General features: G+C 44.1%; 1 protein-coding gene across 3 annotated transcripts in view; it reads left to right on the forward strand.

The window, feature by feature from the left end:
- The window catches only part of VSTM2B (V-set and transmembrane domain containing 2B), a 33,187-nt gene that overhangs the window by 550 nt on the left and 5,015 nt on the right, over nucleotides 1–27,622 (forward strand). The window contains exons 2-5 of one of the 3 annotated variants that reach the window (XM_073307764.1): nucleotides 365–1,129; nucleotides 1,943–2,127; nucleotides 3,771–3,800; nucleotides 7,174–7,564. In XM_073307764.1, the coding sequence (XP_073163865.1) occupies nucleotides 1,057–1,129; nucleotides 1,943–2,127; nucleotides 3,771–3,800; nucleotides 7,174–7,564 (679 nt within the window). In that variant the 5' untranslated portion in view covers nucleotides 365–1,056. Of the gene's footprint in view, nucleotides 1–70; nucleotides 1,130–1,171; nucleotides 1,269–1,942; nucleotides 2,128–3,770; nucleotides 3,801–7,173; nucleotides 7,565–27,622 lie in introns of those variants that run through there. The other 2 variants (XM_073307765.1, XM_073307766.1) reach the window with 2 other exon arrangements.

Below are 27,622 nucleotides of genomic sequence, written 5' to 3' on the forward strand. Positions count from 1 at the left end.
AGGCGAGCTGCCCGGCTCGGGTCGCTCCGCACTGGGGGGCTCCCGGCGCCGATCGGGAACGCGCCGCTGTGGGAGTGACGGGGGGAGGTGGATTGAATCCTGCAGCCCCCAGCCCGAGCCCGGCGCCCGCGCTCCAAGCGCGGAACCGGACCCGAAGGCTCTGGGGAGGAGGGGTGGGGGGCCGGGCAAAGGGATCCGGGTTTTGTCCTGCCTTCTTGGGGAAACTGTCAGCACAAACTGAGGGCGCTTTTCGCTGCGCCGCTTGATTGCAGGGATGGGAGCACAACCCCAGCGGTCTAATGCGCTTTGTGTGTTCGGGGCTGCATTAGGCGGGGACGTCAGATCCTGAAATTCCCTCTCATAGGTCGAACCGCGCGTTGGTGTGAGAGTGGCGGGGGGGAAGCCTGTGGTTTGGTTCCCGGGCCGGAGCGCACGTCGCGCCAGAAGCAAACGGCGGATCCGGACCGGCCAAAGCGCCTCCCGACTGGAGCCATCACCATCGCCGGCAGAGCCACCCGGGGCCGCAAACAGGAAAGTATCGATTGCTCCCCCGATTTCGAGTGAAGCGAATAATCCCCTGCCGCCTCCTTAGACCTTCCTTGAGAATCCGAGACCAGACTTGCCATTGTGATGGGTCTTGGAGCGGAGCTCAGGGTCCTTCCCCTGCTTCTGGACGGCAAAAAATCCTGTTCAACGCAAGGAAGTTGAATCGCGCTTAGCGTTGGGTAGAATCCAGCGGGGGGAGATACCCGGGACAAGACTGATCGTTTCATCCTCAGGAACTACCCTTCCTCCCGGCAGCACCTTTGATCAGCCGGCTGTGGATATTATACTTGCTTCCAGATTTACTTATTTTTTAAAAGTTAGCTTGGTGGCTGTTTGCTTTTTTTTTTTTTTTTTGCTTTTTTTCTTTCTTTTTTCTTGGAAAGAGTCGTACCCCTGGACTAGTGTCGGAGACGCGGCTTCCCTTTGCAATGGGATTGCAGATTTCTTAGCTGTGTTGTGGTCGCGCTAAGTTCTCGACTTGCCCTCCACCCTCAAGTTTCCATATATGAAATGGGAAATCGAGGGCTGTTCGGCGCCCTTTGTTACCTGATGTTCAATGCACCCCTGCTGTTCATAGTGAACGGTAAGTCGCAAACTTTCGCAATCTTCCCATAGCGAATCGCCACCCCAAACACAGCTTGTTAGAAAGGGAGCCGGTAGAAGAGCGCGGGGCGAAGTCTAAGGTGGCCGGGAAGAGCTCGGGGGACCGTGTGTTTGACTCGGTAAAACGTTATTCTACTTCTGTTCCCAGCAGAGAACAACCTGTGTTATATTATCAGATCCGATCAATCAAATCCTTGTTCCTGTCACCGATCACTGTTGAGCGCAATAGACGTAACGGGCTTGCACCTTTGTGTTGTAAGAACTTTACTGTTTGTGCAGCGTACGTGGTGGGGGGGGGGTTGTTATACAGAAGAGGAAAAGGAGGTGAGGCGAGGGCAATTCGGGTGGTCACTGGGGGGTAGTTCTCTGAAGCCGGGAGGCACAGGGCAAGCGGCAGGGTCTGCAGCCTGCCTGCGCCGGGCTGCAAGCGCTAGCTGGCTGTTTGGAGGAGAGCGATCTGAAACGTGCAGAGGTGTTGGCTGTCGATTTGTGTGGCAGATTTTCGGCCCAGGGAATCTGAACATCGGTTTCCTCCTTTTCCGAGAGGCGCTTTTCTGTCAAACACTCCCCAGGCTTGTCTCCGTGGGCGCTGGCGTGGATGCACCGGTAGGTGCCCAGGCTGCGGGGGGAGGAGAACCGAGCTCGGTCTTCAGCCCTGAAAGGCGGGACGCTCTTTTACCCGACAGCGTTTAGCCCTCGAGTGAAAGCAGATCAGATTACGACGAACCGGACTGATTTTGTCTCTTAATCTCTCCTGTTAACCAGCCCTTGTAATTCTATCTTCTCCTCCCAGCTGCATTTACTGAAGTTCCCAAAGATGTGACTGTTAGGGAGGGAGATGATATTGAGATGCCTTGTGCTTTTCGGGCCAGCGGATCCACCTCTTACTCCTTGGAAATCCAGTGGTGGTACCTTAAAGAACCAGCCAGAGAACTTGCCCATGAATTAGCCATCAGTGCCCCCGGCAGCAGAAGCAAGGTAACAAAGTGCCACGGAAACATACATATTCATTAAGTGCAACTTGCTCAGAGAGTGCTTAAAATAAAGCTAGCGGACACTGCCGGTGACAGGAGCGTCCCCTGTTACATCCCGTGAAGTAGGTAGTTATCCCCTGGTATCCTAAACTCTCCCCTGGAATGGGGGAGTGGAGGAGAGACTAGAAATTGGTGATCATGCGCCCCCAAAAATCCGACAGCACGTTGGGGATTGTAAACATGTTGTTCAAGAATGATAAATATCTGTCTCACGGCAAGCCCCATCGTTAAGCTTTAACCGGGTTTACTGTATTACATTACAAAGCGGGGATAAACAGGAGGCAACTGCGAAACTGAGCCAGTCTGAACCGAGCTGGAAATCACTACGAACAAACGCGGGAGCGGTTGATGAAACAAGATGAGCTCCTCTCTGTAGATGATTAACGAGAGCAGATGGAGGAGAGAGGGAGAGGCTCCTAGCTGGAGATCCTGCAGGACAATTCTGCGGATCTATTTACATACTCAAATGAAGTGATTAACAGGCGTTAAGGAAAGCAGGGTAAATCTTGTGTATTCTGTCTCAACCCACAGTCGGCCTCTTGGCTTCAATATAGGCTCTAGTCTTAATGTCTAGGCTACGTTTCCCTATCACCCAGTTTATTCTGCAGTCCAGATCTTGGCGCAACACCCTGTATTGGCAGCGAAATGCTGCCCAGTATATAAACCAGGTTAAACAGCAGAGGAGAAGTCTTGAGCAAGCGTTCCAAGGTGTGTCTTTCTAAAGTACACAACATCTGACCTTTTCCTACCACAGAGCCATTAAGCCTGATGATCCTCCCTGAGGAGCCCCTCATGCCTACACCAGGTCCTATCTATATGGCAGGCTTGTTTTCCTGCAAGGCTCCAATATAGGTGCAAAGCATAAAGACTCCGAACTAATGTGATGCCGTCTGGCTGTAATGTAAAGTCTGTTGTCAGAGAGGGAAATAAATCGCTTGGATTTAAATGTCTTCTTTAACCTTATATAAAACTGCGAGCTGCTTTTACAATAAATGGTGACAGGGCATGCCCAGAAAATGACTATCTCCTTGGGAGGCGCATTAGAGAGATCAGAAGCATCATTTCCTTTTACAGTGAAGTTGATTGTAACAAGGAAATAATTCGATCCAAAAACTGATGAGCTGCATCTGATCTTGTGCTGTTTAGGGACTTCATCCCTGCACTAAAGCAATTCAGAATCTGGCTTCCCTGAGCCATTTCCATGCGCAGCTCTGCACTACCATAGAAAACAAGCACTCCTGTCTAAAATAGCTATTTCAAATGTAATTGGTCTTTTTACAATTACCATTGCTCCGTTTATACAAGGACCAAATATTCTTCTGCAGACATATATCCCTTAGCAACTTTTACTACAGGCATCCAGTAAGCCCACTTACATTTTTCCAAAGCAATCCTGTTCCTTGAGCGCCAATTGATTAAATCAAATCCAAATTCTCCCCATAGTCACACACAATCAGTTCAAGTTATGAAAGTTGCACTGAAGATCTGTCTGCCCTACCTCTGTTTAGCTGGGGACTTAGGTGCTTATAATAATGTTAATATGCTTTAGGAGTCTAGTCTAACATGTTTCCTTCTCTGCTTTTTTAGGTAACAAATAAGGATGCAACTAAAATCAGCGTAAGTGCAGATCAAACAGAGTGATGCACAATTTCTGTATGTCCATGCTGGTTTTGTAACACCCCAGCACATGATTTCAGCCAGTTTAACCCTCTAGAGCAACAGAAATGGCGGAGCACGGTGGGCATGTGCATATCTTCCTCTCCTTGGTGTGCCATATCGCCATCAAAATGTTACCATCTGTTGCTATTTTAACTGTGGAGTTTTTTACTTGCAAATCCAGGCAAGAGGTATTTGTTTTTTCTCCTCTTCTTTGATCTCACCTGGAAAGTACTGGAGGTCCGGTCAAGTGATAATTCTACTTTTCATGTAGCTGCTGCCTCCACTACTGAAAACCCACTCCCCCCAGCAAGGTCAAATTTCTTTATAGCACATTATATCCAAGTGTTGTTGATTTGGGGCCCGATCCAGTCACTGATTTCACTGGGAGCATGGGCAGGCCCATTTATTTGTTTGGTTTTAATCCCATCACTGTCACTTTTCTATGTCCATCTGTGCAGGCTAGTGGAAGTAAGAAAAGCCTGCTAGGGAAGGTAGAGAGAATCTTGCAGAGATTAAACCCTGCAGTTAGGAGTAGAGATAGGATGAGATCTTTAATTCACTCAGGCTAATAGTCCCACTGAAATTAAAGGCAATCAGTAAAGCCAGCAGAATTTGATCCTTCATCATGTGTGTATAATGGGGATATCTCAGGGTAGAAGGCACTAGGTAATGGCTAGAGTGTCAGACTTCGGGATGGTGTGGGCAGTCTGGCCATTACATATGAAGGTATTTGGGTATTTTGTGTTGGATTGGGGGTAGGGAGAGATGCGTTAGTTAAGGTCTGTATTTTTAGAAGGGAGGGGAAGGTTAGTGGCTGGGTGGTTTATGTTCCACTTTGTGGGGGGTAAGACAGAGGAAATGCATTGTTTTTAGCAAGTGAGGTGTTGGAGTTGGGAGGATTAAGTGGCTGTGTTTCATTTTGGGGGAAGATTACTACTCAGATTTATTTTTAGAAAGGCAATTGGAGGATTAGTGGCTGACTGTTGGTTTTAGATGGGAGATGCCTTCAGTTTTGGAAGGGGATGAGGGCAGGATTAGTGGCTTTTTAATAATAAATGTAGAAAGAAGATGACATGTTTAATGTATGAACCTTGGGAAGAGGGAGGGACAGGATTAGTGGCTGGTGATTTGAGTGCTGTGAAGAGGTGCATTCAGTTTGGAAAAGAAGAACTGGAATTGGTGGCTGGGTTTTGGACTTTGATGGGGGAAATGCAGTGCTTACAGTATTTATGGAAGATAATGGGGTAGGAGCAATGGTTGTGTTTGATTTCTGGGAGGGAAGGAAAGAGATGCATTTACTTTCGGAGCTGAGGGTGTATGAGTGCCATGGGTGGGTGCACTGTTGAGTCCTTGTTGGGAAGTGGTGAATTCGGTAGTTTGGTGCTTGACTAGAGTTATGCATCACTTACTGCATTTAATTTTGGAAGGGCTGGGATAGGTTCAGTGACTTGGTAATTTGGGGGAGGGAGTCATTTATTTTAAGGAGGAGCTGGAAGGTTGGATTACAGAAGGAGAGAGATTTGATTTTGGAGAGCAGCTGGGGTGGTCTCAGATGCTATGTGTTTGCTTATTGGAGGGGAGATCCTCTAAATTCTTAGAGGTGGTGAAGCAGGCTGGAGAGGAGGTGCATTAATTTCTGGGAGGAGCAGGCTTGGGGCTGGGGCAAGAGGGAAAGGTGCATGGGGCAGGGGGAGGTGCATTGGAGCAGACTGGGGGAGGAGATCGGGGAGGTGCATTGGGGTAGACTCCGGGGCAGAGGGAGGTACACTGGGGCAGGCTCCAGGAGGAGATCAGATGGGAGGTGCATTGGGGCAGGCTCGGGAAGGAGATTGGGGGAGGTGCATTGGGGCAAGCTGGTTGCCTGGGGGAGGTGCATTGGGGCAGGCTCGGGGGCAGGGAAAGGTGCATTGGGGCAGGCTCGGGGAGGAGATTGGGAGGAGGTGCATTGGGGCAGGTTTGGGGGCAGAGGGAGGAGCACTGGGGCAGTCTCAGGGAGGCGATAAGGGGGGAGGTGCATTGGGGCAGGCTCGGGGAGGAGATTGGGGGAGGTGCATTGAGGTAGGCTGGGGGGTGGGGCGTGCATTGGGGCAGGCTCGGGGAGGAGATCAGAGGGGAGGTGCACTGGGGCCGGGGGCAGGTGCATTGGGGCAGGCTCGGGGAGGAGATTGGGGGAGGTGCATTGAGGTAGGCTGGGGGGTGGGGCGTGCATTGGGGCAGGCTCGGGAAGGAGATCAGAGGGGAAGTGCACTGGGGCCGGAGGCAGGTGCATTGGGGCAGGCTCGGGAAGGAGATCAGAGGCGAACTGCACTGGGGCAGGCTCGGGGAGGAGAATCGGAGGAGAGGCGCACTGGGGCAGGCTCCGGGAGGAGATCGGAGGGGAAGTGCACTGGGGCCGGGGGCAGGTGCATTGGGGTAGGCTCAGGGGGGAGATCAGAGGGGAGGTGCATTGGGGCAGGCTCGGGGAGGTGCACTGGGGCCCGGGGCAGGTGCACTGGGGCAGGCTGGGGGAGGAGATCGGAGGGGAGGCGCATTGGGGCCGGGGGCAGGTGCATTGGGGCAGGCTCGGGAAGGAGATTGGGGGAAGTGCATTGAAGTAGGCTGGGGGTTGGGGCGTGCATTGGGGCAGGTAAAGGGAGGAGATCGGAGGGGAGGTGCACTGCGGCCGGGGGCAGGTGCACTGGGGCAGGCTGGGGGAGGAGATCGGAGGGGAGGCGCACTGGGGCAGGCTCGGGGAGGAGATCGGAGGGGAGGTGCACTGGGGCCGGGGGCAGGTGCATTGGGGTAGGCTCGGAGGGGAGGTGCATTGGGGCAGGCTCGGGGAGGAGATCGGAGGGGAGGTGCACTGGGGCCGGGGGCAGGTGCATTGGGGCAGGCTCGGGGAAGAGATCGAAGGGAAGTGCACTGGGGCCGGAGGCAGGTGCATTGGGGCAGGCTCGGGGAGGAGATTGGGGGAGGTGCATTGAGGTAGGCTGGGGGGTGGGGCGTGCACTGGGGCAGGCAAGGGGAGGAGATCAGACGGGAGATGCATTGAGGTAGGCTGGGGGGTGGGGCGTGCATTGGGGCAGGCTCGGGGAGGAGATCAGACGGGAGATGCATTGAGGTAGGCTGGGGGGTGGGGCGTGCACTGGGACAGGCGGGGGAGGAGATCAGACGGGAGATGCATTGAGGTAGGCTGGGGGGTGGGGCGTGCACTGGGGCAGGCGGGGGAGGAGATCGGAGGGGAGGCGCCCTGGGGCAGGCTCGGGGGAGGGCCCTGGCACCGGGGCAGGCTGCTGGCCGCCGGCGGGGCTGCGCGGGGCAGTGACCGGCCGCGGGCTGTGGTCTCTTGCAGACGGTGCGGGTCCAGGGCAATGACATCTCGCACCGGCTGCGGCTGTCCGGCGTGCGGCGGCAGGACGAGGGCGTGTACGAGTGCCGGGTGTCGGACTACAGCGACGACGAGACCCAGGAGCACAAAGCCCAGGCGCTGCTGCGGGTCCTGTCGCGCTTCGCCCCGCCCGACATGCAGGCGGCCGAGGCGGTGTCGCACATCCAGAGCAGCGGGCCGCGCAAGTACAGCCCGGCCGGCAGGGCCACCGCCGAGCCCGGCCTGGAGAAGCGCCTGCTGCCGCCCCAGGGGGCCGGGGCCGCCTCCTCGCCCGCCGCTTCCACCACCGCGGCGTCCTCCTCGGCCTCGCCGCCTCCCGGCAAGGCCGCCATCCTCCGCCAGCAGCACGGATCAGGTAGGTGCCCTGCGGGCTCGGGGAGCGCAGTGGGAGCGCAGCGACACCCAGCGGGGCGCGGGCGGAGGTGCAAGGCGCCGAGCGAGGCTCCGTGTTCTGCAGGGAGGAACAACGGGCCCCTGCCATACAGTGAGCCCAGGGGTGTTAGTAGTATTGGGAGGCTCTTCGGGCTCAGCCCCTTCCCCCCCCTTCTGAGTCAGCGTGGCCCCCGGCCAAAATCCTCTAAGCAAAAGGGATTTGGGAGCTAAGAGAACAGGCCTCTAGTGGGGAGCCCTAGAGGAATGGGTTGCAAATGGGGGATTTTGAGGATTAGGGTTTGTTTGTTTGTGGAGTACATAGGTTTCCTTTCCAACTGGTATCAGCAAATTGTATCTGCTAGTAAAGGGAAAAAAGTCCATTACTGGCCCCGGTATTGCACATTCTTTCCGCCTAGTCATTGTAGCTACCAGAGAGTTTCCTGGCCTCCACTATGGATGGTTTTTGTTTTTGTTTTTCGATTCAACATGTAATAAACATTTACCTTTTACTTCAATGGATGTTTCAGTTGTCTTTAAAGGCTTATCATGGATCTATCTTTCCATAGATAAAAGTAGACATAAATTGTATTGAAAGTAATGGATTAAAATGGGGGTGGCAATTGTGTCTGAATTGAAGGACAGACCATTTAATATCCTAATACAACCTTTACATGTGGGAGTGGTAGAATGGACCAAGTGGCAATAAAGCACTTCAGATTCTCTGTCATGGCAACATTATAAATAGTTTAAAATTGTTGCTTTTATTAAAATATATTAGTGCAGACCAGCAGTAGAAAGAAAGGTAATTAAGGGAGTAAAAACTAAGGTTCCAATTCTGCAAATAGTTAAGTATGTGAGTAAATTTATTTATATATTTAAGTGTTGAAAGGATCAAGTTTTAAGGCTCAATCCTGCACTATTTTAAAGTCAGTGAGTGTTTTGTGGGGAACTCCACTGGGAGTAGGATAGAAACCAGAGCTTTTTATGGAGGTATAAACTATACAATGTTACATTTTCAAAGTAATTTTCTACATCTGTGCTTTTTCTTTTTCTTTTGTTTTGGTTTTGAGTGGTAACAACATTCATAAAGTAAACTGTTACAATTTTTCTATAGAGGTCTTAAAGCCTCAATGCTACATGTTGACCTCTATGGGCAAGCCCTTGATCCCACATAGAACGGTATGCAGAATTAGGACAGAAGAAAGCTAAATGTCAGCTGCTGTACAATGATTCTATATTTTAGCTTTTAGCATTCAAAGTGATTATATTACCATTTCTTTTAACAAAACTTGTAAATACAAACACTGAGAAGCCTTTCTAAGCTAAGTTAATTTCTTTCATCACAGTAATTATTACTGTATAATGGCTCAATCCTGCTCTCATTGAGGTCAGTTGTAAAATTCCATTTACTTTAATGGTAGCAGGATCTGGCCCTTTTTGTTCTGCATTGTGAAGACTGTCAAGATATTCAGCATTATTCTGGCTGTGTTTGGTTCATGTGTTGGCCACTATCTTTTACATAATGTAGAGCAAGTAATCATGCCTCTATATATGGAAGATGACATATGGATAGTTGAGCATGCTCAGAAAAAGAATTGAGGTTACCTCACAGGAGAGGGCTTTTGGAGAGAGACTCATCTTTAAATGGAAATATACACCTTTCTTTATTCCCATTTACGCTCTTGCATCAAATATTTACAGGCTTTGGATCAGATAATTGAAACCAGGCATGTCAGCTGTTACTATCCAGGAACTGTATGTAGCTCACAGATAAACTGTCTTCTGTGATTTTTACCTATCTCTGTTCTTTGCACAGTCAAACATCATCCTGTGAAATCTGGGTTTTGTTTTGTACCCTCTGAAAGAGTATTGTGTACTGTTTTGTTGACTAGTCACTTGGGCTAGTGAGGATGGCATGCCATCTGTCTAATAGTGACTTTTCAAGACAAATGAAAAAGTTCTGTCTTAAACCTTTTTGTGTGCACTATTGGTTGTAGATACTCCCATGGCTGACAGTGACACCAGGGAATTACACTAGAACAATAGAATACCTGTGAGCCATTCTTTTCCATTAAACATGTAGATTGTCATTTTAGCAGCCAGAATTGGCTTTGCATGTTGTTTTCACGTCTTCCCCTTCCCCCTGTTGATCTAAGTTTAACAGATATGTGGAGGATTAAAAAGTCTTGTGATGCCAGTGTTTCATTACTGACACAAGGAAGGGTCTTGCTATATAAAAGAGGTCTCATTTAGGATATGTACTGTTATGCAACCTGCCCATCTAAGTCAACACTTGCATAGTTCATAAGCCCTGATAAAACAGTCTGCTCAAACTGTAATTGGCACAGTGCCGCCTTAACAGATGTGCATGAGTGTGTGCAGCCAAGAGAGCACGTTAGCAGTGTCTGTTAGGGCAAGATCTGCTGCCTAGATTATCTAAATTGCTGTCTAGCCTGAGTTTTACATGCCTGTTGTTAGGGGATGTGTCACTGCTACATCATTCCTAGACTGGATTAATTTCCAAAAATAAAACACAACTGCTTCAGCCAGATATGGAGACACTGGGCTCATTTAAATCAAGTGAAAGATGGTGGAATGCAGAAAAGCATCTTGTAGTCCTGTCAGGGAGAGTCTCCATTTGGACACCCTTACAAAATAGGCTAAACCAAGATTTGCTGTTGTGACATCCTCTTTGCACAGGCTAGCATCAATGAACACTGCCACACAACGGCATACAAGTTGGTTACCTTTCAGGAAGAAAGTTGAGGTGGTTCTGTAGAGCTTGGGTAGTTGCTAGTTGTCATAGTGCTTATTTAATACGGTGTGCAGGAGCCATTGCTTGTGTCTACCTGCAGATAATACATTGTGTTTTATATTCTGTGCTTGTGTCTTGTGACGATAATGGGCTTTTCCTCCACTTGACTCGAGTCATTTTTACTTTGGTCTGTTACCGTTTCCATAGTTTTGCACAGGTAGGATCAGCGTAGAATTATTCTGATAATAAAATGCCGGTATGGGAAGGAGATCCACTATACCGCTCAAGGGATTAGTAACATGAAGACTTGGACCACCAAGTTGCTCTTTCTAATGCATTCCAGATTGATAGTGACTGAAAGTTATTGCCATCTGATGGCTATTTGGTGGCCTTTGTGAAACAAACTGGTGGTTGCTGTCCAGATTCTAGGGAACTGGTGTCCGCATCCTAAAAACTACAGTTGCAGCTGATGCCATTTTTGCTGTAGAGAGACACAGATTTGAATGGAGCGGTCCCTCCTTCTCAGAACTAAGGCACAGGGGCAAGGTGCTTTAGGAGAAGGTGACATTACCAGTACTAGTGTTTTGCCCATTTTTGTGGAAAAATAGAAAAGTCTTCACTCTAGGGCTCTTACTTGGACATGCGCTTGCACAAACACTAACATCTCTTTAAATGTGTTGAAAGAAACAGTCAGCATCACCCTGCAAGGCGTCTAATAATTAATATTTTAATGGCTGGGGTTTAGGAGATATTTTGACTGAGGTAGTTAGGCTTTTTTCATAAATAATGGCTTCTCTTTCTTTGTCTTGCTCTCAGAAAAGAAGCCTTATTTTGAGTTGACCCACTCATGGCAGTTTCTTGTTTAGCTCTTCACTGAATAGGGCTGACAGTCCAAGTCAAACCTCTACGATCAGAGGTGAATGAGCCCCTAAGACACTAAATCCTGTGCTGGCTTACAGAGGCTCAGTATGAGTCAATAGCTGTGGAAATACAGGGTATCTGTAGCACCAGTGGGAAAAGCATCTGACAACTCACGTTGCTAGGCTCTAACTCCCCATGCACACTGCAGATTTGTCTGAGGGTATGTGGTAGCTTTTCACAAGGGAAACTAGAAGAGGAAAGTGAGTATGCATCCCACAAAGAAGGGCTGTTCCATATGCAGAAGTACAAATGCTCTAGGTACCATTGATTGTTGGTGTAGGAGCTGAGCAGCAGTAACTGGAGATCTATTTGCCTGCATTCCTGCCTGAGCTAAATTCCAAAATGAATAGCTAAACCCAAAGTTAGCGAGAGGGTATGTAAAGTTTTACGCTATGACCTTGCCACCTCATTTCTACACAGCTCTAGATCTGAAGCTGGTGAGTGATGCAATAGGCAATGCATCCAGAAGGGCTGTGCATATCTTTTTGTTTGGGAAGCCTTCTCACTGTGCCCCTACTACCTTCTTGTCCAACTACACACTTGCCTTTCTGGCTCTCCAGTCTGTTCAGCATTCAGTGTGCTGTGGGATATCTTGTTAGCACAGTAGTAATCCCAATTTATTGGAGAATGCGAGATTGGGACCCTTAATGGGTAAGACAGCAGGTGAGGATATGGCATAACATGGTAGAAGCATCAAGAGGCAGTAGAGGAAGTGTACAGACCATCAAGAAAGGTGTGAACTGAATAAAAGGAAACTGCACAGGGAAGGGAGCAAATCCCACTAAATATGAACTCAATAAGACATCTGTTAAAAGTGGTAATATAGGTCACTGTCTTGCAAACCCTATTGCCTGAGTGGATCCATGGGCTTTCATGCAACTACTCATCTAAGTAAGGGTTCCCATTACTGGGCCCATATTAATAACCTGTAAAGCAATAATTAATTATCAATATATGCTTCTTAAATAAAATGTTATTGACCAAACATACTGAATGGATTTTGATGGAAAGTAGTCCATTTACCATAAATAATACAGTACCTATTGTAGAAAATATTTTACAACAAGAAAAACATGCGTGGTCACGGTTGGCTCTCTGGGAATATTGCCCTTTATTAAAGGAAATGCAAAGTGTGACAGTTGAGTGGCAGAAGTCAATCCTTCCATTGTAGCATTAACTATCTGTCCCACATATCTATTCCGTTTAGCAAAATTACACACCGTCTTATGTTGTTCTGGGTTTTGTAAATCACACTGATGGCACTATATAAATAATGTATGCCCAGTTATTTGCACTTTAAAAATGTGCACAACATCATTAGTAGAATGTTTGTAATGCCATAAGCCCCAAAACATTTCTAGTTATAAAAGACCTAATCCTACTCCTCATATATTATGTGGGGTTTTGTCATTAAATAAAAGCGGAAATGGTCCCAAACACAGGGTATATATTTGCAATCAGTTTTTAAGACGAGCTCCTGTTTATTTCAGTGGGCTGTTCAGTGTAAAAGTTGACGACATGATATGGACTACTGTTTGCTGGATAATTTGGGACTCCTCCTGTTCCCAGTGCAAAAAGAGTTTTCCCAGTAGTTTCAGTGTAGTGGTATAGGGCTTCCTGTGTACGATACTCCAGCAGTTTTAATTATAGGGTCAATTGCTGCCCTCAAATGTGCTTGCAGGGCTCTTCAGTGGGAGTCCCATGCAGGCATTCAAAGACAAAAACGTGGTCCTTTTTATCTTCTAATTGATTTTAAAGTGGATTAGATGTGGCTATTATAGACATTTTCTAAAGGATACGTAGTTCCATTTGACAGACCCAGATCTAAATGGGAAATCCATACTATGGGGGCTGTAGCAGGGGTGCTGGAACAATGTTTAGAGTGGGGGTGCTAATGGTGGAAACCATGTATTTGGTATTACTACTTCAAGCAAGAGGGGTGTGGTAGCACCCCAAGCTTCCCTACTTCCAGCATCACTGGCCTGTAGTTCGAAATAGCATGTAGTGCAAACTTCTGATCAGCTTTGTAAAGATAGAAGAGAACAAATCCAACGTTGTTGTAAAATTGTTGCATAATATGTCAAATATTAGCGTGTCAAATAGAAGATTATCTGTAATATTTAAACTAATATATAAAACAACAGAGCTGTGATCTAATGAGATTTAGAGAGATTATTGCTTGCCTGCCATAAAGGTGGATTATCTAAAGTATTTAAATCAATATGGAAATTGTTACTTAGGCTGTAAGTAAGGCAAGCCCTACTACTAAGATTACCTTTGGTAATACCTTGGGGGTCATCTGTATGAGCCCCAAAATACAAAGAAGACCAAAATTAAACTCAATTTAAAAAATAAAAGTTAAACTAGAACTGTCAAATAAAATCAGGCTGAACAAGTATAACAACATGCAGAGCATTAAAGTTTTCAGACGTGCATCTGTGTTTGACTTTATTGTACTGAAGTAGCATTTAATGGTCCTATGTGTATCACGGCCCCATTATCTAGGGATTCTACATTTGTCTATAAAACTGTACAGTACAAGAAAGACCCTGCCCCAAAGAGTCTACAGTCTAAATAGACAAGGCCGACAAAAGGTGGAAGGGAGTAAAGATCAAGTGATTTGCCCAAGCTGTGGCATAGCTAGAAGTTGAACCCATGCTTCCTGAATTTCAGTCCACTGCCTTAACAAGACAAACCTTACACTCTGATTAAGTGACAGACACATATAATCTACATATTTATCTCCTGAAAGACAAGTCGGTTGCATTGTCTGCACAACAGTCTTGTAAAGAATGTCTAAAAGGGGCTGCCCATAAGCTATGTAACACATTATGGGGTAGGTGGGTCCTTCGTTTTGCATGTTTCAGTGTTACAAGGGGGTAATCACCAAAAATGTGTCCCATAATTTATGGATTGCCCCAAATATGTGCCTATGTACTGGCTTTGGGGCAGATTTTAGATGAACCTGTGCTTTGAACATAGATTACAAATAGGAGCTTCAGAATTCCCTTTTATTTGCTTGATCTTTAGTCACAAAGTTCTGAAGCAGAAGCCTTTAAATAAAATAAACAAAGATAAGAATGTGGAACAAAAAGCTATTCTTCATTATGCTTGAAATGCTCGGAAGTACACTGCAAAACTCGAGCCTGAATGCAGAGATGGATTGTTCATAGTAGGGAAGCAAATGAGTGCAAAAAAAAAGCCTTTTCTGGCTGATGCTAAAGAAATCCCTGTTTGTGCCTTCTCTGTTGGAGCATATGTTCTGAGATAACATAGCCAATGAAAGCGCCTAATTCTGTACTCGTTGTGCATGCAGAACTCCCAGCCCCATTGGAGGGGAGTGCATATATGTAGACAGGCCTTGAGCTGGGATGGGCCGTGGAGCCACAAAGTTTGGATCAGAGAATCCACTAAGGTGAGAAGACGACGTGAGAGGACATTAGCGCCTGCTATGGGGACTGCAGAAGGCGTGTTGTCAGAGCAGGGAAGTTAGAGTGCTATAAGCACTTAGATTTGTTGTGATAGCCCTTTGTTGTGGTTTGTTGGAAGCCCTTTGTTCAGATTGGATTTGGGCTCAGTTTGAGACTGGAACTGGGGACAAAAACTACAGCTTGGGTCTAAAGCTCTGCTTTAGAGTTTAGTCAGGCTCGGGCTGGTCTGATGCATGTTAGTCCAAAGAGTTTCCAGTGGAGCTAATTTACCTTTATGCATCAGTTTGTCATACAGTAACTTGGAAAGGCAAACCTTGTAACTTTTTATATGGCTCAGTTTCCCCACTCTCCCAGCTCCCCAATGTCTGCACCTGGTGCTTTCAGTGAGATCACACTCCACATTCCAAGAGGCTGACTATTGCCATTGCACAATGTAAATGAAATCTTGGTCATATAGCCTTTTTCCTATACATGAAGTACGATATCAAGATACACTGGGCATAAATGAAATCAGAATAAGCTCCTAAATGTCACTGAGTGATAAAAGTGCAAAAGGAATTTCTCATTAAATACACATTGCTAATGTTTTAAAAGCTAGGCATATTAAGGATTCTCTTGGTTTCCAGTAGGGACAAGTGAGGTCAAGTGCTTTTTTGTAATGTGATATTGATTAGTTCATAGACTGGACAAAAGTAAGAACTCTGTTGCAATGTCTTCAGCACAAACGAGTTAGGCCAGGCTAATTATTGTGAAAAATATTATTTATTTAATTAGCTCTCACCTGCAATGCAAAAGTATACTAGCCTATGCCAGACTAGAACAAAGAAAGCTAGACGTTTATTTATATATTTTAAAGTATGTGTAAATTGTAATAAAGAAAAAGTATTAGAAAAGCAATGGAAACTGGGCTCCAGTTTCTTTTTAAATGTTTGGAGAGCCTTATCTATTGTGGACTACATTTTCAAAGAGCTTTCTAAATTGCATTTGCATCAATACTGCTTGCCCATGTATCCATTTATGAGTGAAAAATGGTCATTTGGAGGTCGAAAACTATGTGCCTAAATGTCTGTCTGTGTACCCCAGCATATGAGTTGCATGGTTTCTGTGCATGCAAACAAGAACACTTTGCAAATTTTGAAGGTACATGTCCGGTGGTTGTTTTGCAAAATCAGTCTCTAATGTGTAGAAGTTGTTCACAATCAGTACTTCTTGCAAGAGAAGCTGGTAATAGATAGTTGAGGACTCCAGTATACTGGTATAGCGTTAATGTATTCATTTTTACGGGGTGGATTGTATTGTAATATTTAGTATTGTTTTCCCCTAATCTTTAAAGTAGTACACTTAAAATACTTTTATAACACCAGCACTGGGAGCCAAGAATGCAATAACCAAACCTAGTTATAAAGAGGATTATTATAGTGGGGTTTGTAGTTAAAAAGCAAAAGTATGACAGCATTTGCTAGAAAATGAGTCTGATAATAGTCCTATAAAGACAGTAGTTTGTCTTTACTTACCAGTCTGAGAGGACTGTGTTAGTAATAAGATGGCTTGATTATAGGTTTTAATTTAGCTCTTTTAAAGCAGTGAGTATTGTGACAGGTTCACAACTGCTATTTACTATGTGTTGTTAAAATTAGATAATGGCAAAGCAATTCTATGTGTCAGTAATAAAATGGGGGTGTCAGCAAAATAGTATTATTTGTCACAACAGCAGTTAACAACCAAGTATTTTGTGTTGCTAGGCTGTCATCAGTTGGGAGGCAATTGTGTTAACAGGAAAGTAGAGCAGTTTGACAGAACAGCAACTGTGTTCTGTGGAGAAGCTGGTGTGTTTGCAATACAGAGCTTATTGTGACGCAGTCGGAGAAAAGAAATTTAGTTATGATGTCAAGTGGTTACAATAACTTGCTGAGGCCTGCCCATATATTTGCATAGATTAGTGGTATGAAGCAGAATGTTCTTTTTGAATGTGCTAATGACAGGTGTTAACCTCAAGACTAATTGTGACAGGATTAACAATTAATTTGATGCCATCTTATATCTATCATATTAGTCAATTTTCAGACATACTCTAGCTTAGTTTAACTAAAACACATTTTACTTGCCTTGTAGATATAAAAAAGCTGTGTGCTTCCAAGTGCTTCTAATCTGAATCCTATTGGTTTTTTGTTTTTGTTTTTACTTCTTTCCATTTCACATAAAAAGATGGCATTCACTGTTATCCCTCTGCCTACACTTTTTCCCTAGCAAGTGTCTTGTTGGCTGTTTTTGTAAAAATTGTATTTCATAGCTCTCAATGGAAAGTGGTACAGCTACTTTCTTTTAATCCAGAAGAGGATGGTGGCTGTCCTTTTTGTCAGATTCACCAATGGAAAGTGTGTGCATACGCACAGGTGCACACATAAACTTTTATGAATGTATGTATGTATAGACAGAGGGAGGGTGATCTCTTCTTCCTAGAGACTGAGGTTCACAGCTCTTAAAATATTTACTTTTCCCATGTAGACTGGGGCCTGAGATTTCAAGACTGCTCCTGAACCTCACTCTGTCTTATTCATGTAAAGTACTCTGCTAACACACCTAATACTTATTCTTTGACCTATGGAAGGGAGATAGTTATTGTCTGGAAAATCCCAAAGTAAAAGTACATTGACTTCAGTAATTCAGAAACTTCCAGATTTAAATGCCGATTAACAACATATAGGGATTTCTCCTGTGAAGTCAAAGCTACTTCACTGACAAGTGTTGGACCTATGAATGGTAAAACCTTGTTTGCTACCTAAGGCCCCACTCCTGTAAACACTTAATACAGGGCATAGTGTTTACTACTAGCTTACTAAAGTGAAGTTAAATTGTCATCTTTTGCAGTTTTGTTGTAAGCCTTACAATAGTTGGTGTTTCTCTTGAAGTCCAGCTCCTAGAGTCATCTGAACACATAAATATCCCAGCTTTCACTTTAAAAATAGTGTCTAGCTGTCATGGTTGCAGAGGAAAGTTTGAAAATGTGGCCCGAGTGCACTCTAAAAACCAGAAAGCAAGTAAAACCCCCCAAATGTACTGTTTATACAAAATCTCATTTTTAAATCGAAAAGAAAAGGAGTACTTGTGGCACCTTAGAGACTAACCAATTTATTTGAGCATAAGCTTTCGTGAGCTACAGCTCACTTCATCGGATGCATTCAGTGGAAAATGTCGAAGATCTTTTTATATACACACAAAGCATGACAAAATACCTCCTCCCACCCCATTCTCCTGCTGGTAATAGCTTATCTTAAAGTGACCACTCTCCTTACAATGTGTATGATAATCAAGGTGGGCCATTTCCAGCACAAATCCAGGGTTTAACAAGAACGGGGGGGGGGGGGGGGGAGGAAAAAACAAGGGGAAATAGGTTACCTTGCATAATGACTTAGCCACTCCCAGTCTCTATTCAAGCCTAAGTTAATTGTAACCAATTTGCAAATGAATTCCAATTCAACAGTTTCTCCCTGGAGTCTGGATTTGAAGTTTGTTTGTTGTAATATAGCAACTTTCATGTCTGTAATCACGTGACCAGAGAGATTGAAGTGTTCTCCAACTGGTTTATGAACGTTATAATTCTTGACATCTGATTTGTGTCCATTTATTCTTTTACGTAGAGACTGTCCAGTTTGACCAATGTACATGGCAGAGGGGCATTGCTGGCACATGATGGCATATATCACATTGGTGGATGTGCAGGTGAACGAGCCTCTGATAGTGTGGCTGATGTTATTAGGCCCTGTGATGGTGTCCCCTGAATAGATATGTGGGCACAGTTGGCAATGGGCTTTGTTGCAAGGATAGGTTCCTGGGTTAGTGGTTCTGTTGTGTGGTATGTTGTTGCTGGTGAGTATTTGCTTCAGGTTGGGGGGCTGTCTGTAGGCAAGGACTGGCCTGTCTCCCAGGATTTGTGAGAGTGTTGGGTCATCCTTCAGGATAGGTTGTAGATCCTTAATAATGCGTTAGAGGGGTTTTAGTTGGGGGCTGAAGGTGACGGCTAGTGGCGTTCTGTTATTTTCCTTGTTAGGCCTGTCCTGTAGTAGGTGACTTCTGGGAACTCTTCTGGCTCTATCAATCTGTTTCTTCACTTCCTCAGGTGGGTATTGTAGTGTAAGAATGCTTGATAGAGATCTTGTAGGTGTTTGTCTCTGTCTGAGGGGTTGGAGCAAATGCGGTTGTATCGCAGATCTTGGCTGTAGACGATGGATCATGTGGTGTGGTCAGGGTGAAAGCTGGAGGCATGTAGGTAGGAATAGCGGTCAGTAGGTTTCCAGTATAGGGTGGTGTTTATGTGACTATTGTTTATTAGCACTGTAGTGTCCAGGAAGTGGATCTCTTGTGTGGACTGGACCAGGCTGAGGTTGATGGTGGGATGGAAATTGTTGAAATCATGGTGGAATTCCTCAAGGGCTTCTTTTCCATGGGTCCAGATGATGAAGATGTCATCAATATAGCGCAAGTAGAGTAGGGGCGTTAGGGGACGGGGGGGGGAAAGGGGGTGAGAAAACCTGGATTTGTGCTGGAAATGGCCCAACTTGATTATCATACACATTGTAAGGAGAGTGATCACTTTAGATAAGCTATTACCCATAGGAGAGTGGGGTGGGAGGAGGTATTTTTTCATGCTTTGTGTGTATAAAAAGATCTTCTACACTTCCCACAGTATGCATCCGATGAAGTGAGCTGTAGCTCATGAAAGCTTATGCTCAAATAAATTGGTTAGTCTCTAAGGTGCCACAAGTCCTCCTTTTCTTTTTGCGAATACAGACTAACACGGCTGTTACTCTGAAACCTACCATTTTTAAATCAATCTCTTAATTTTGGGGTGCTGGCTCATTATTTTTGGATGTTTGGAGTTGGCGCTATAGCAACGTGACTATTCACAGAAGGAAGCACTAAGCCTAGTAGTAAAGTGTTTGCAGACTGGGTCCTAATTTCTTAACATTTTAACAACTACTAATGTGGTAATTTATTCTCTTATATCTTTTAAAGCTTATTAGCTGAAGATCAATCTTTCACTAATCTCACTAGTCTTTCCTTTTAAAAAGAATAGTGTATTTTATCCCACATTATCAAAGCTCCAGGGGGAAAATTAATGACATTATTGTTCTGTTAGCATCCTAGGCATACTGCTATAGGAAATTCTATAACTGGCGCACATTCACAGCAATATATTCTTATCTGATTTTTGGTGTCTTGGTTCCACATCATGGAGACTTGCTCACGGACACCAGAGCAGCAATCTATTCTATTAATTTACCATGACGAAGAACCTGACTGCAGACCCCAGAAGCGGAACTGTATTAGTTTATTTAAATTCAGACTGGTATAATAGTATTCTGGCTGTGCAAACAAATTCTCTGCCAGCAAAACGTTGTAATGCTTTAGAAAATAAACATTGAAGGAGCAGCCCAACATTGCTTCATGGCACAAGCTCACAGATTTCCCCCATTGCCTCTCTCCTCTCCTCCCCACCTAATCTGTTTATATACTTCTAATGCATCCATAACGGTAGTATTTAGCTCATAGTGATGCCCCATATTTAAGGCTGTGAATCTGTCACAGAGGTCATGGATTCCATGATTTTCCCTGACTTCCGTGACTTCTGCAGCAGCTGGTGGGAAGGGGCTCAGGGCTAGGGGCAGGGGATTGGAGGAGGGGGCACTTACCTGGGGTTGGGGGGCCTCCCTGCAGCTCTTAGGTGGCGGACGGGCTGGGGGGGGTCTCTGTGCCGTGTGCTGCTGGCACCTGCTGGCCCCGACCCCGCAGCTCCCATTGGCTGCAGTTCCAGGCCCATGGGAGCTATGGCAGCCAGCGCTTCTGGCGGGAGCAGCAGAGGAGCCCCTGCCTTCTTCACCTAGGAGCTGCAGGGATGCAAAGCCAGATAGGGAATCCCGCCAACCCTCCCTCCCACAGCACCAGTCTTTTATCATGAAAGATGAACTTACAAATGTAGAACTATGTACAAAAAAAACCCTGCATTCAAAAATAAAACAATGTAAAACTTTAGAGCCTACAAATCCACTCAGTCCTACTTCTTGTTCAGCCAATTGCTCAGACAAACGAGTTTGTTTACATTTGCAGAAGATAATGCTGCCCGCTTCTTGTTTACAATGCCACTTGAAAGTGAAAACAGGTGTTTGCCTGGCACTCTTGTAGCTAGTGTAGCAAGATATTTACATGCCAGATGTACTAAAGATTCATATGTTCCTTAATACTTCAGCCACCATTCCAGGGGACACGCGTTCATGCTGATGACGGATTCTGCTTGATAACCATCCAAAGCAGTGTAGACCGACGCTTGTTCATTTTCATCATCCTGAGTCAGATGCCACCAGCAGAAGGTTGATTTTCTTTTTTGATGGTTCGGGTTCTGTAGTTTCCACATCAGAGTGTTGCTCTCTTAAGACTTCTGAAAGCATGCTCCACACCTCGTCCCTCTCAGATTTTGGAAGGCACTTCAGATTCTTAAATCTTGGGTCGAGTGTTGGAGCTATCTTTAGAAATTTCATGTTGGTATCTTCTTTTCATTTTGTCAAATTTGCAGTGAAAGTGTCTTAAAATGAACATGTGCTGGGTCATTATCAGAGACTGCTATAACATGAAATATATGGCAGAATGTGGGTAAAACAGAGCAGGAGACATACAATTCTTCCCCAGGGAGTTCAGTCACAAATTTAAGCAATGCATTTTTTTTTTAACAAGCGTCATCAGCACGAAAGCATGTTCTCTGGAATGACGGCCGAAGCATGTGAGGCATATGAATCTTTAGTGCATCTGGCACATAAATATCTTGCGATGCCAGCTACAACAGTGTCATGTGAATGTCTCTTCTCACTTTCAGGTGACATTGTAATTAAGAAGTGGGCAGCCTTATCTCCCATAAATGTAAACAAACATATTTCTCTTAGCGATTGGCTGAACAAGAAGTAGGACTGAGTGGACTTGTAGGCGCTAAAGTTTTACATTGTTTTGTTTTTGAGTGCAGTTATGTAACAAAAACCCCTGCATTTGTAACTTGCACTTTCATGATAGAGATTGCACTATAGTACTTGTCTGAGGTGAATTGAAAAATATTATTTCTTTTGTTTATCATTTTTACAGTGCAAATATTTGTAATAAAAATAATATAAAGTGAGCACTTTACACTTTGTATTGTGCGTTGTAATTGAAATATATTTGAAAATGTAGAAAAACATCCAAAATATTTAATAAATTTCAGTTGGTATTCTATTGTTTAACAGTGTGATTAATCGCGATTAATTTTTTTGAGTTAATCGCATGAGTTAACTGCAATTAATCAATAGGCCTACTAAAAATAGCTGTGACTAAAATGTAGCCTTATCCATATTTCATATAAAAGCAAAGCATTCATCAAGACACCAACATCTTCCACCTGCTGAAGGAGCAAACAAAATAAAAAGTCAACTGCTTCACAGATCTAATTTTTTTTTACAAAAATATGATTTCTCACCAGTGTTGAACATATACCTTGTTCAGCCCTATACACAATCTCTGCAAAACCTTCTGTATCCTCTCTAATCAACCTCACCCCCCATATTTTTCCCTAACCCAGCACCATAGTACTGTGACGGGTGAACCTCAAAATGCTTTTTTAGATAAATACTGAATAGTCCAGATGCTATTTCAAACCTTATCTGACGTGTCAGAATCTTTGGGTCTGTGCAATTGGGCTGGAAATATCATTAGAATAATTTTTCTTGTATTTTTCCATTACAACTAGAGGATTGACATGATTAATAAGTACAGTGAGGCTATGCTCACATGCTCAAATAGATCTGGAGTAAGTTGAGGGGGGATCTGGGTGTGATTGAGGAGACTTAAGATGATGATGGAATTTTGTAAGATCTCCCAGGACTGTTGGCAAATAAAACTAACTTCCATTTCTGCAAGGAGTTTGAGGTATAAATGTGTGGGCAGGTGGGAGGGGCATGGGGGATGGACTTTTTACTCTTTCAGGAATCCACAAAAACAGGAAATAAGAATATCCTTCACCCAAACATATATGAGGGTCTGCGGTGACCTGGTAAACCACAGCAATAGGCAGAAGACGGGAGAGAGAAGGACCACCGCTCGCATCCTCTTTCGCAGCTGCATAGTATTGTAAATCCAGTCTGATGTGAAGTAGCTTTCTCAAGACACCATAATCATGGAAGGAGAGTTAAAATTCTAAGTCATAAGCAGAAGTGTGCAATGGGTGAAAAACTCATTACCATCACTACTTCATGCTTCATCCCATGTGGCTCAATGTGAATGCATCCCATTCAGTGGTTTAAGAACGTGTGGGAGGACAGCATCCTATCAGCCAAATCTAGGCCCTGATTCTGCTTCTAGCTGCACGGTGGCGCTTATCTAGGATGTGCAGGGTCCAACTGTGCAGAGCCAGCTGGAAGTCAGGACTTTAAACTAGTGGAGTGCAGAGAGTTTAGTAGCCTTGCATGAAGCTTCATGTTACCAAAGGCTGGGAATAATTTTGTGACAATGGAGCACCTACTTCTAACTAGTGGTGTACGAGGATTTGGCTGGAAGATTGCATTAAGTTAATGAGTGATGTAGAAAAATCCCTCGGCACCACACTGAAAATGTTGTGCTTGCCAAGCAGTAGTAAAGCTGGGATACCAGCTGTGGGGCTGGAACTTTCAAAGACTCAGTGATAGTAAAGCAATACTGTGCTAATGTCAGTGTACATATATAAAGATGGAATTAGAGTGTATTCAGCTTACAGAATTACTTCTCAAACTGCAAAGTCATTCAAATGTAGTGTAGCCCATTACTGTGTGACGTAATAATTTAATTAAAGGGATCATGTCAAGTTAAAATGTATGGGCTTCATTTTTCTTTTCATTTACACTGGTGTGAAACTGGAGTACTTCCAGTCATTTCAGTAGACTTACTCCAGATTTATATTAGAGTAAGAAAACAAAATCAGAGCCATTGTATTTGTTTTTATTACTAATAACATTTTAAATCCATCAGAATGAAATAATTGTTCATAACTAGTTCACTTTCCTCATTGATGCTGTTCATCTAACTTTTGCATTTCACTCAACTTGGACACTGAAACTAGACTGAACAATTTAATTTTGGATTCTAATGCACTATGCTGTTATGTCTCGGTTTCCAACATTTCAATGGAATATTCAGACTCCTAAATAAAACCCTCCATGCTGCCGTTTAAAAATAATTAACATTGATAGTTAACAACTTATAATCATTTATATCTGTATTAATTACAATAGCACCTACAGGTTCCAGCCAGGGTCAGGACCTCACTGTTCTGGTAATGACAATCCTATAATAAGACAGACCCAGCCCAAAAAAGAGAAGAGGAAGGATGAGAGGAAGAATATTTGGTTCTGAATTTTTTGACTCTGTTTTGTTTGTGAGAGTGCTTGTAGTGGTGTTGGATTGACACCCTGGAAAATGAAGGCCTCTGTTTCTCTGAGTCTACAGCATAGGTACATAAGTGACTGAGGTGCAAGTTCCCCACTAATGTGTCTCAAGCATGGCCTGCAGTGGCTGCTTCTGGGGTGAAAGAATAATTCAGTCTCCACAATCCATTCAGTCCTTAACCTCTTCAACAGTGAGTGCTGTTGACATGTACTGTGTGCAGGGAAATAACACGAGAGGGCTCCACGCTTGTGAAATTAGAGAGAACTTTTTACAGAGATGCTGCAACTGCAGCTAGCGTTCAATACGTGCACATAGACTAACTTCCTGGTGCCTCCTGCAATCTGTGCCCCTTCCTACAAATTCCATGCAGTTTGCTGCATCTTTCCATTCAGTAATGTTTGTTGCCTCTTCTGTGCAAGCATTTGCTGACTTGCTGGGACCAGAGGTTTCCAGTATGTAGCCCACCCATGGGAAACAGCCTTTACTGGCGGCCCACTGTGGCCTGTTAGGCCTCATAGTTCTTCCAATATAGTGGTCTTTGAACCAGTCATCTTGTTTTTGTTATTGTTGTTGGTGGGGGACTTGTTTCTGCCCTGTTGCTGCTTTTATTCTGTTGGTCCTCTGTATTTCTGTCATGCCAGCACATGGCTGAGGCTCGTTATAAATCCTCCTGGTCTTGGTCTTGGCCCTGTCTGGGTGTGCCAGCTGTCTGCTGCTACTCTGTAGTTGTCTTGGGTTTCATCTCCACTGCTGTACTGAATCTGTAGCTACCTCATACGATGCATATCCCACTATTATCTTTTGCCATTGCCTTGTGTGGCTCTTTGATGGTTGGACCCAGCTCTGCTTGTCTGTGTGTAATGGCCTCAGATCCTTGGTTCTATTGTTGTAGCAGGCTGCTGCTTAGCTTGGCATTCTCTTAAGAGCTTCTTGTCCTGGCAGTTGTTCCTCTGCTGGGCTGCCCCTCATAGGAAGCCCTGTCTTGGTCTTCTGATCCACCAGTCCCTGTGCTGGGCAACTATCTAGTCCCTGGAACAATGCATTCTGATGGTCCAATATTGCCAGGTAACGACCCTTTCTGATCTGTTTTGCTTTTACCATTGACCTCTTTGCTGCCTTTACTGCCCACTCTGCCTTCCCACTGCTTTGTGGGTACCCAGGGGAAGACATCTTGTGCTGAATCATTTGAATCCTGTTGCTTGGCTCGTCTCAGGTATACCTCCGTACCCAAGTGCGAAGTGTGTCTTCGTCTCACAATATCCGCACTTAATTTTGCTGGGATTATTGCTTAGTACTGCTCTTTGACATTTCACATTTCTGTTTTGCAGGAAACTTTGACATTTTGAAATTTGTTTTCATTCCAAATTGGAATATTTTCAAAATTTCCAGCAAAACAGAAATTCTGAAGCAGAAGAAGAAGAAATGTTTTGAAAGCTTGTTTCAAAACAAAATTTAAATTTTTTTAAACTATTTCATTTAAATAAAATAATATTTGATATTTTTTATTTTTCCATTATTTCATGACACATCAATAGTTGTAGTATATAGTATGTCATGTTTTTCATGTACATTTGCTATATTATGCTTTCTCTTTAAACCACAAGTAATTAAATAGATTTTTAAAACATCAAACTTTTAAATATTTAGTTACATATGTTTGTATGATAGCAATAACATCAAAATAGCAAATATATATCTAAAAATAAAATGAAATTTCATCTTCCAAGTGTCTGCACTACAGAAGTAACTGCATAAAGACCGATACCACGGTCAGGATCCTCGGTACAGTAGTTTGCTACTTTCAAATCTGGATCAATCCCACAGTTCTTTCTCACGACAAAATCCTGAAAATCTGGGTCCAAGTACTGCTCAGTTACACCTAGGCTTGTCAAGTAACTTGTGGAAGTAAATTTAAGCGTCATCCCACTGACTTCAAGGGAGATACTTAGACTTACACTGATGCAACTGAAAGCAAAGTATGGCTCACTGAATTCAAGTAGCCTGTAATAATTGTTAAAAGCAGTAAGGAGTGTTGGCCAAGCTGAACAATTTGCTATAGCGGATCTTGTAAATTTACACTTATTATATATAGTTACAGATGATGGTTGCATGGCATAATAAGAGAAATCCTAACCAGGTGCTATTGGCCCCACTTCAGAATACCTGTGAAAAGACCAAATTTATAGATGATCAATTCTTAGCTGCTGTTTCAAGGGAATTTTTCCATTTATTAAAATTCTCCTTTTTCTTTTTCCTTAAATGAACTGTAGGAACCCTAGAAATCAAAGTCCTGTTTATTCACTGGCAGCAGTGCTCCTTTACCCAATCTTAGGTTTTAATAACATACAAAATATACTAGGCCAAATCCTCACCTTCGTGCTCTGCAGGTGTGGAGCTGGCTGAGCACCTGTGCCCTGGCAAGCTTTGCATAGCCATCAAGAGCAGCCACCTGCTTCAGAGGCAGAGTCTTAGGCTTTGCTGCAGATGGCCATATACAGTAACTGTGGAGCTTCTGTGGGAGATGATGAATCCTGTATGCCCTAGTTCAAGGGCTGGCCCCTCCAAAGCTGTTAGAGTGGTCCAGGCATGAGATGAGGCTGACAGTTTGGAAATGGGGCTGTCAGCTGGAACTCATGGTACCAGTGATTTAGATGCATATAATAAGTATAGAGATGTTGAAGTGGTCATGTTTTTACATGTACATTTGCTATATTATACTTGCTCTTTAAACCACAAAAAATTAAATAGATTGTTTAAAACCTCAAACATGTAACTATTTAGTTACATCTGTTGGTATGATAGCAATAAGAACAAAAAAATAGCAAATAGAGTGGCAGTAAAGGATGTGGTCAACTTAACAGCTTCTCTGGTCAATTTTAACTTTGCTTTTTCTGACCTTGATGCATTTATGTTTTCAGACATCACTATGTATTAGCATATACATATTTGTGCACAGTATCTTTTTTTAAGGAAAAATTAGGAGAACGGCTATTGATCATGTATATCAGTAAATACATCATACATGGGGCTGATCCTATAACCACTGGCATTCAAATCTCCTGTTGCTATAAATGAGAATTTAGAATGTGTGTAATATGCAGGCTTGGGCCCTTAGGATCCAGACCTGCCAAGTACTGAACACCCTCGGTTCCCATTTGGATCTGTGTGTTTCAAAGACACTTGGAAGTTATAGGAGCCCTTCAGCACCTCAGAGGATTGGGGTCACTGTGCCTTTATTTCAATGTGCACAATGTATTAATGCCAGCAACTGCAGTATGATAGTCTGCATTTTTTGACTGAGTTTTAACTGTACTTGGTCCCTCTGTTGACTTCAGTGTGCCTGTATGTCTACGGGCTCATATGTAGATGTAAACAGAGCCCTATTTATGTGTAATGCACAGATCTCCAGACATACCGATGTGAAAAGAATGTCTGGAATGGGAACTCTTCCCTGTAGTTATTTCTGAACTATATTTCTTTCTACATGCCAAAGACCCTT

This window comes from Lepidochelys kempii, chromosome 12 (genome assembly GCF_965140265.1).
Source record: "Lepidochelys kempii isolate rLepKem1 chromosome 12, rLepKem1.hap2, whole genome shotgun sequence".
NCBI classification, from domain to species: domain Eukaryota; kingdom Metazoa; phylum Chordata; order Testudines; family Cheloniidae; genus Lepidochelys; species Lepidochelys kempii.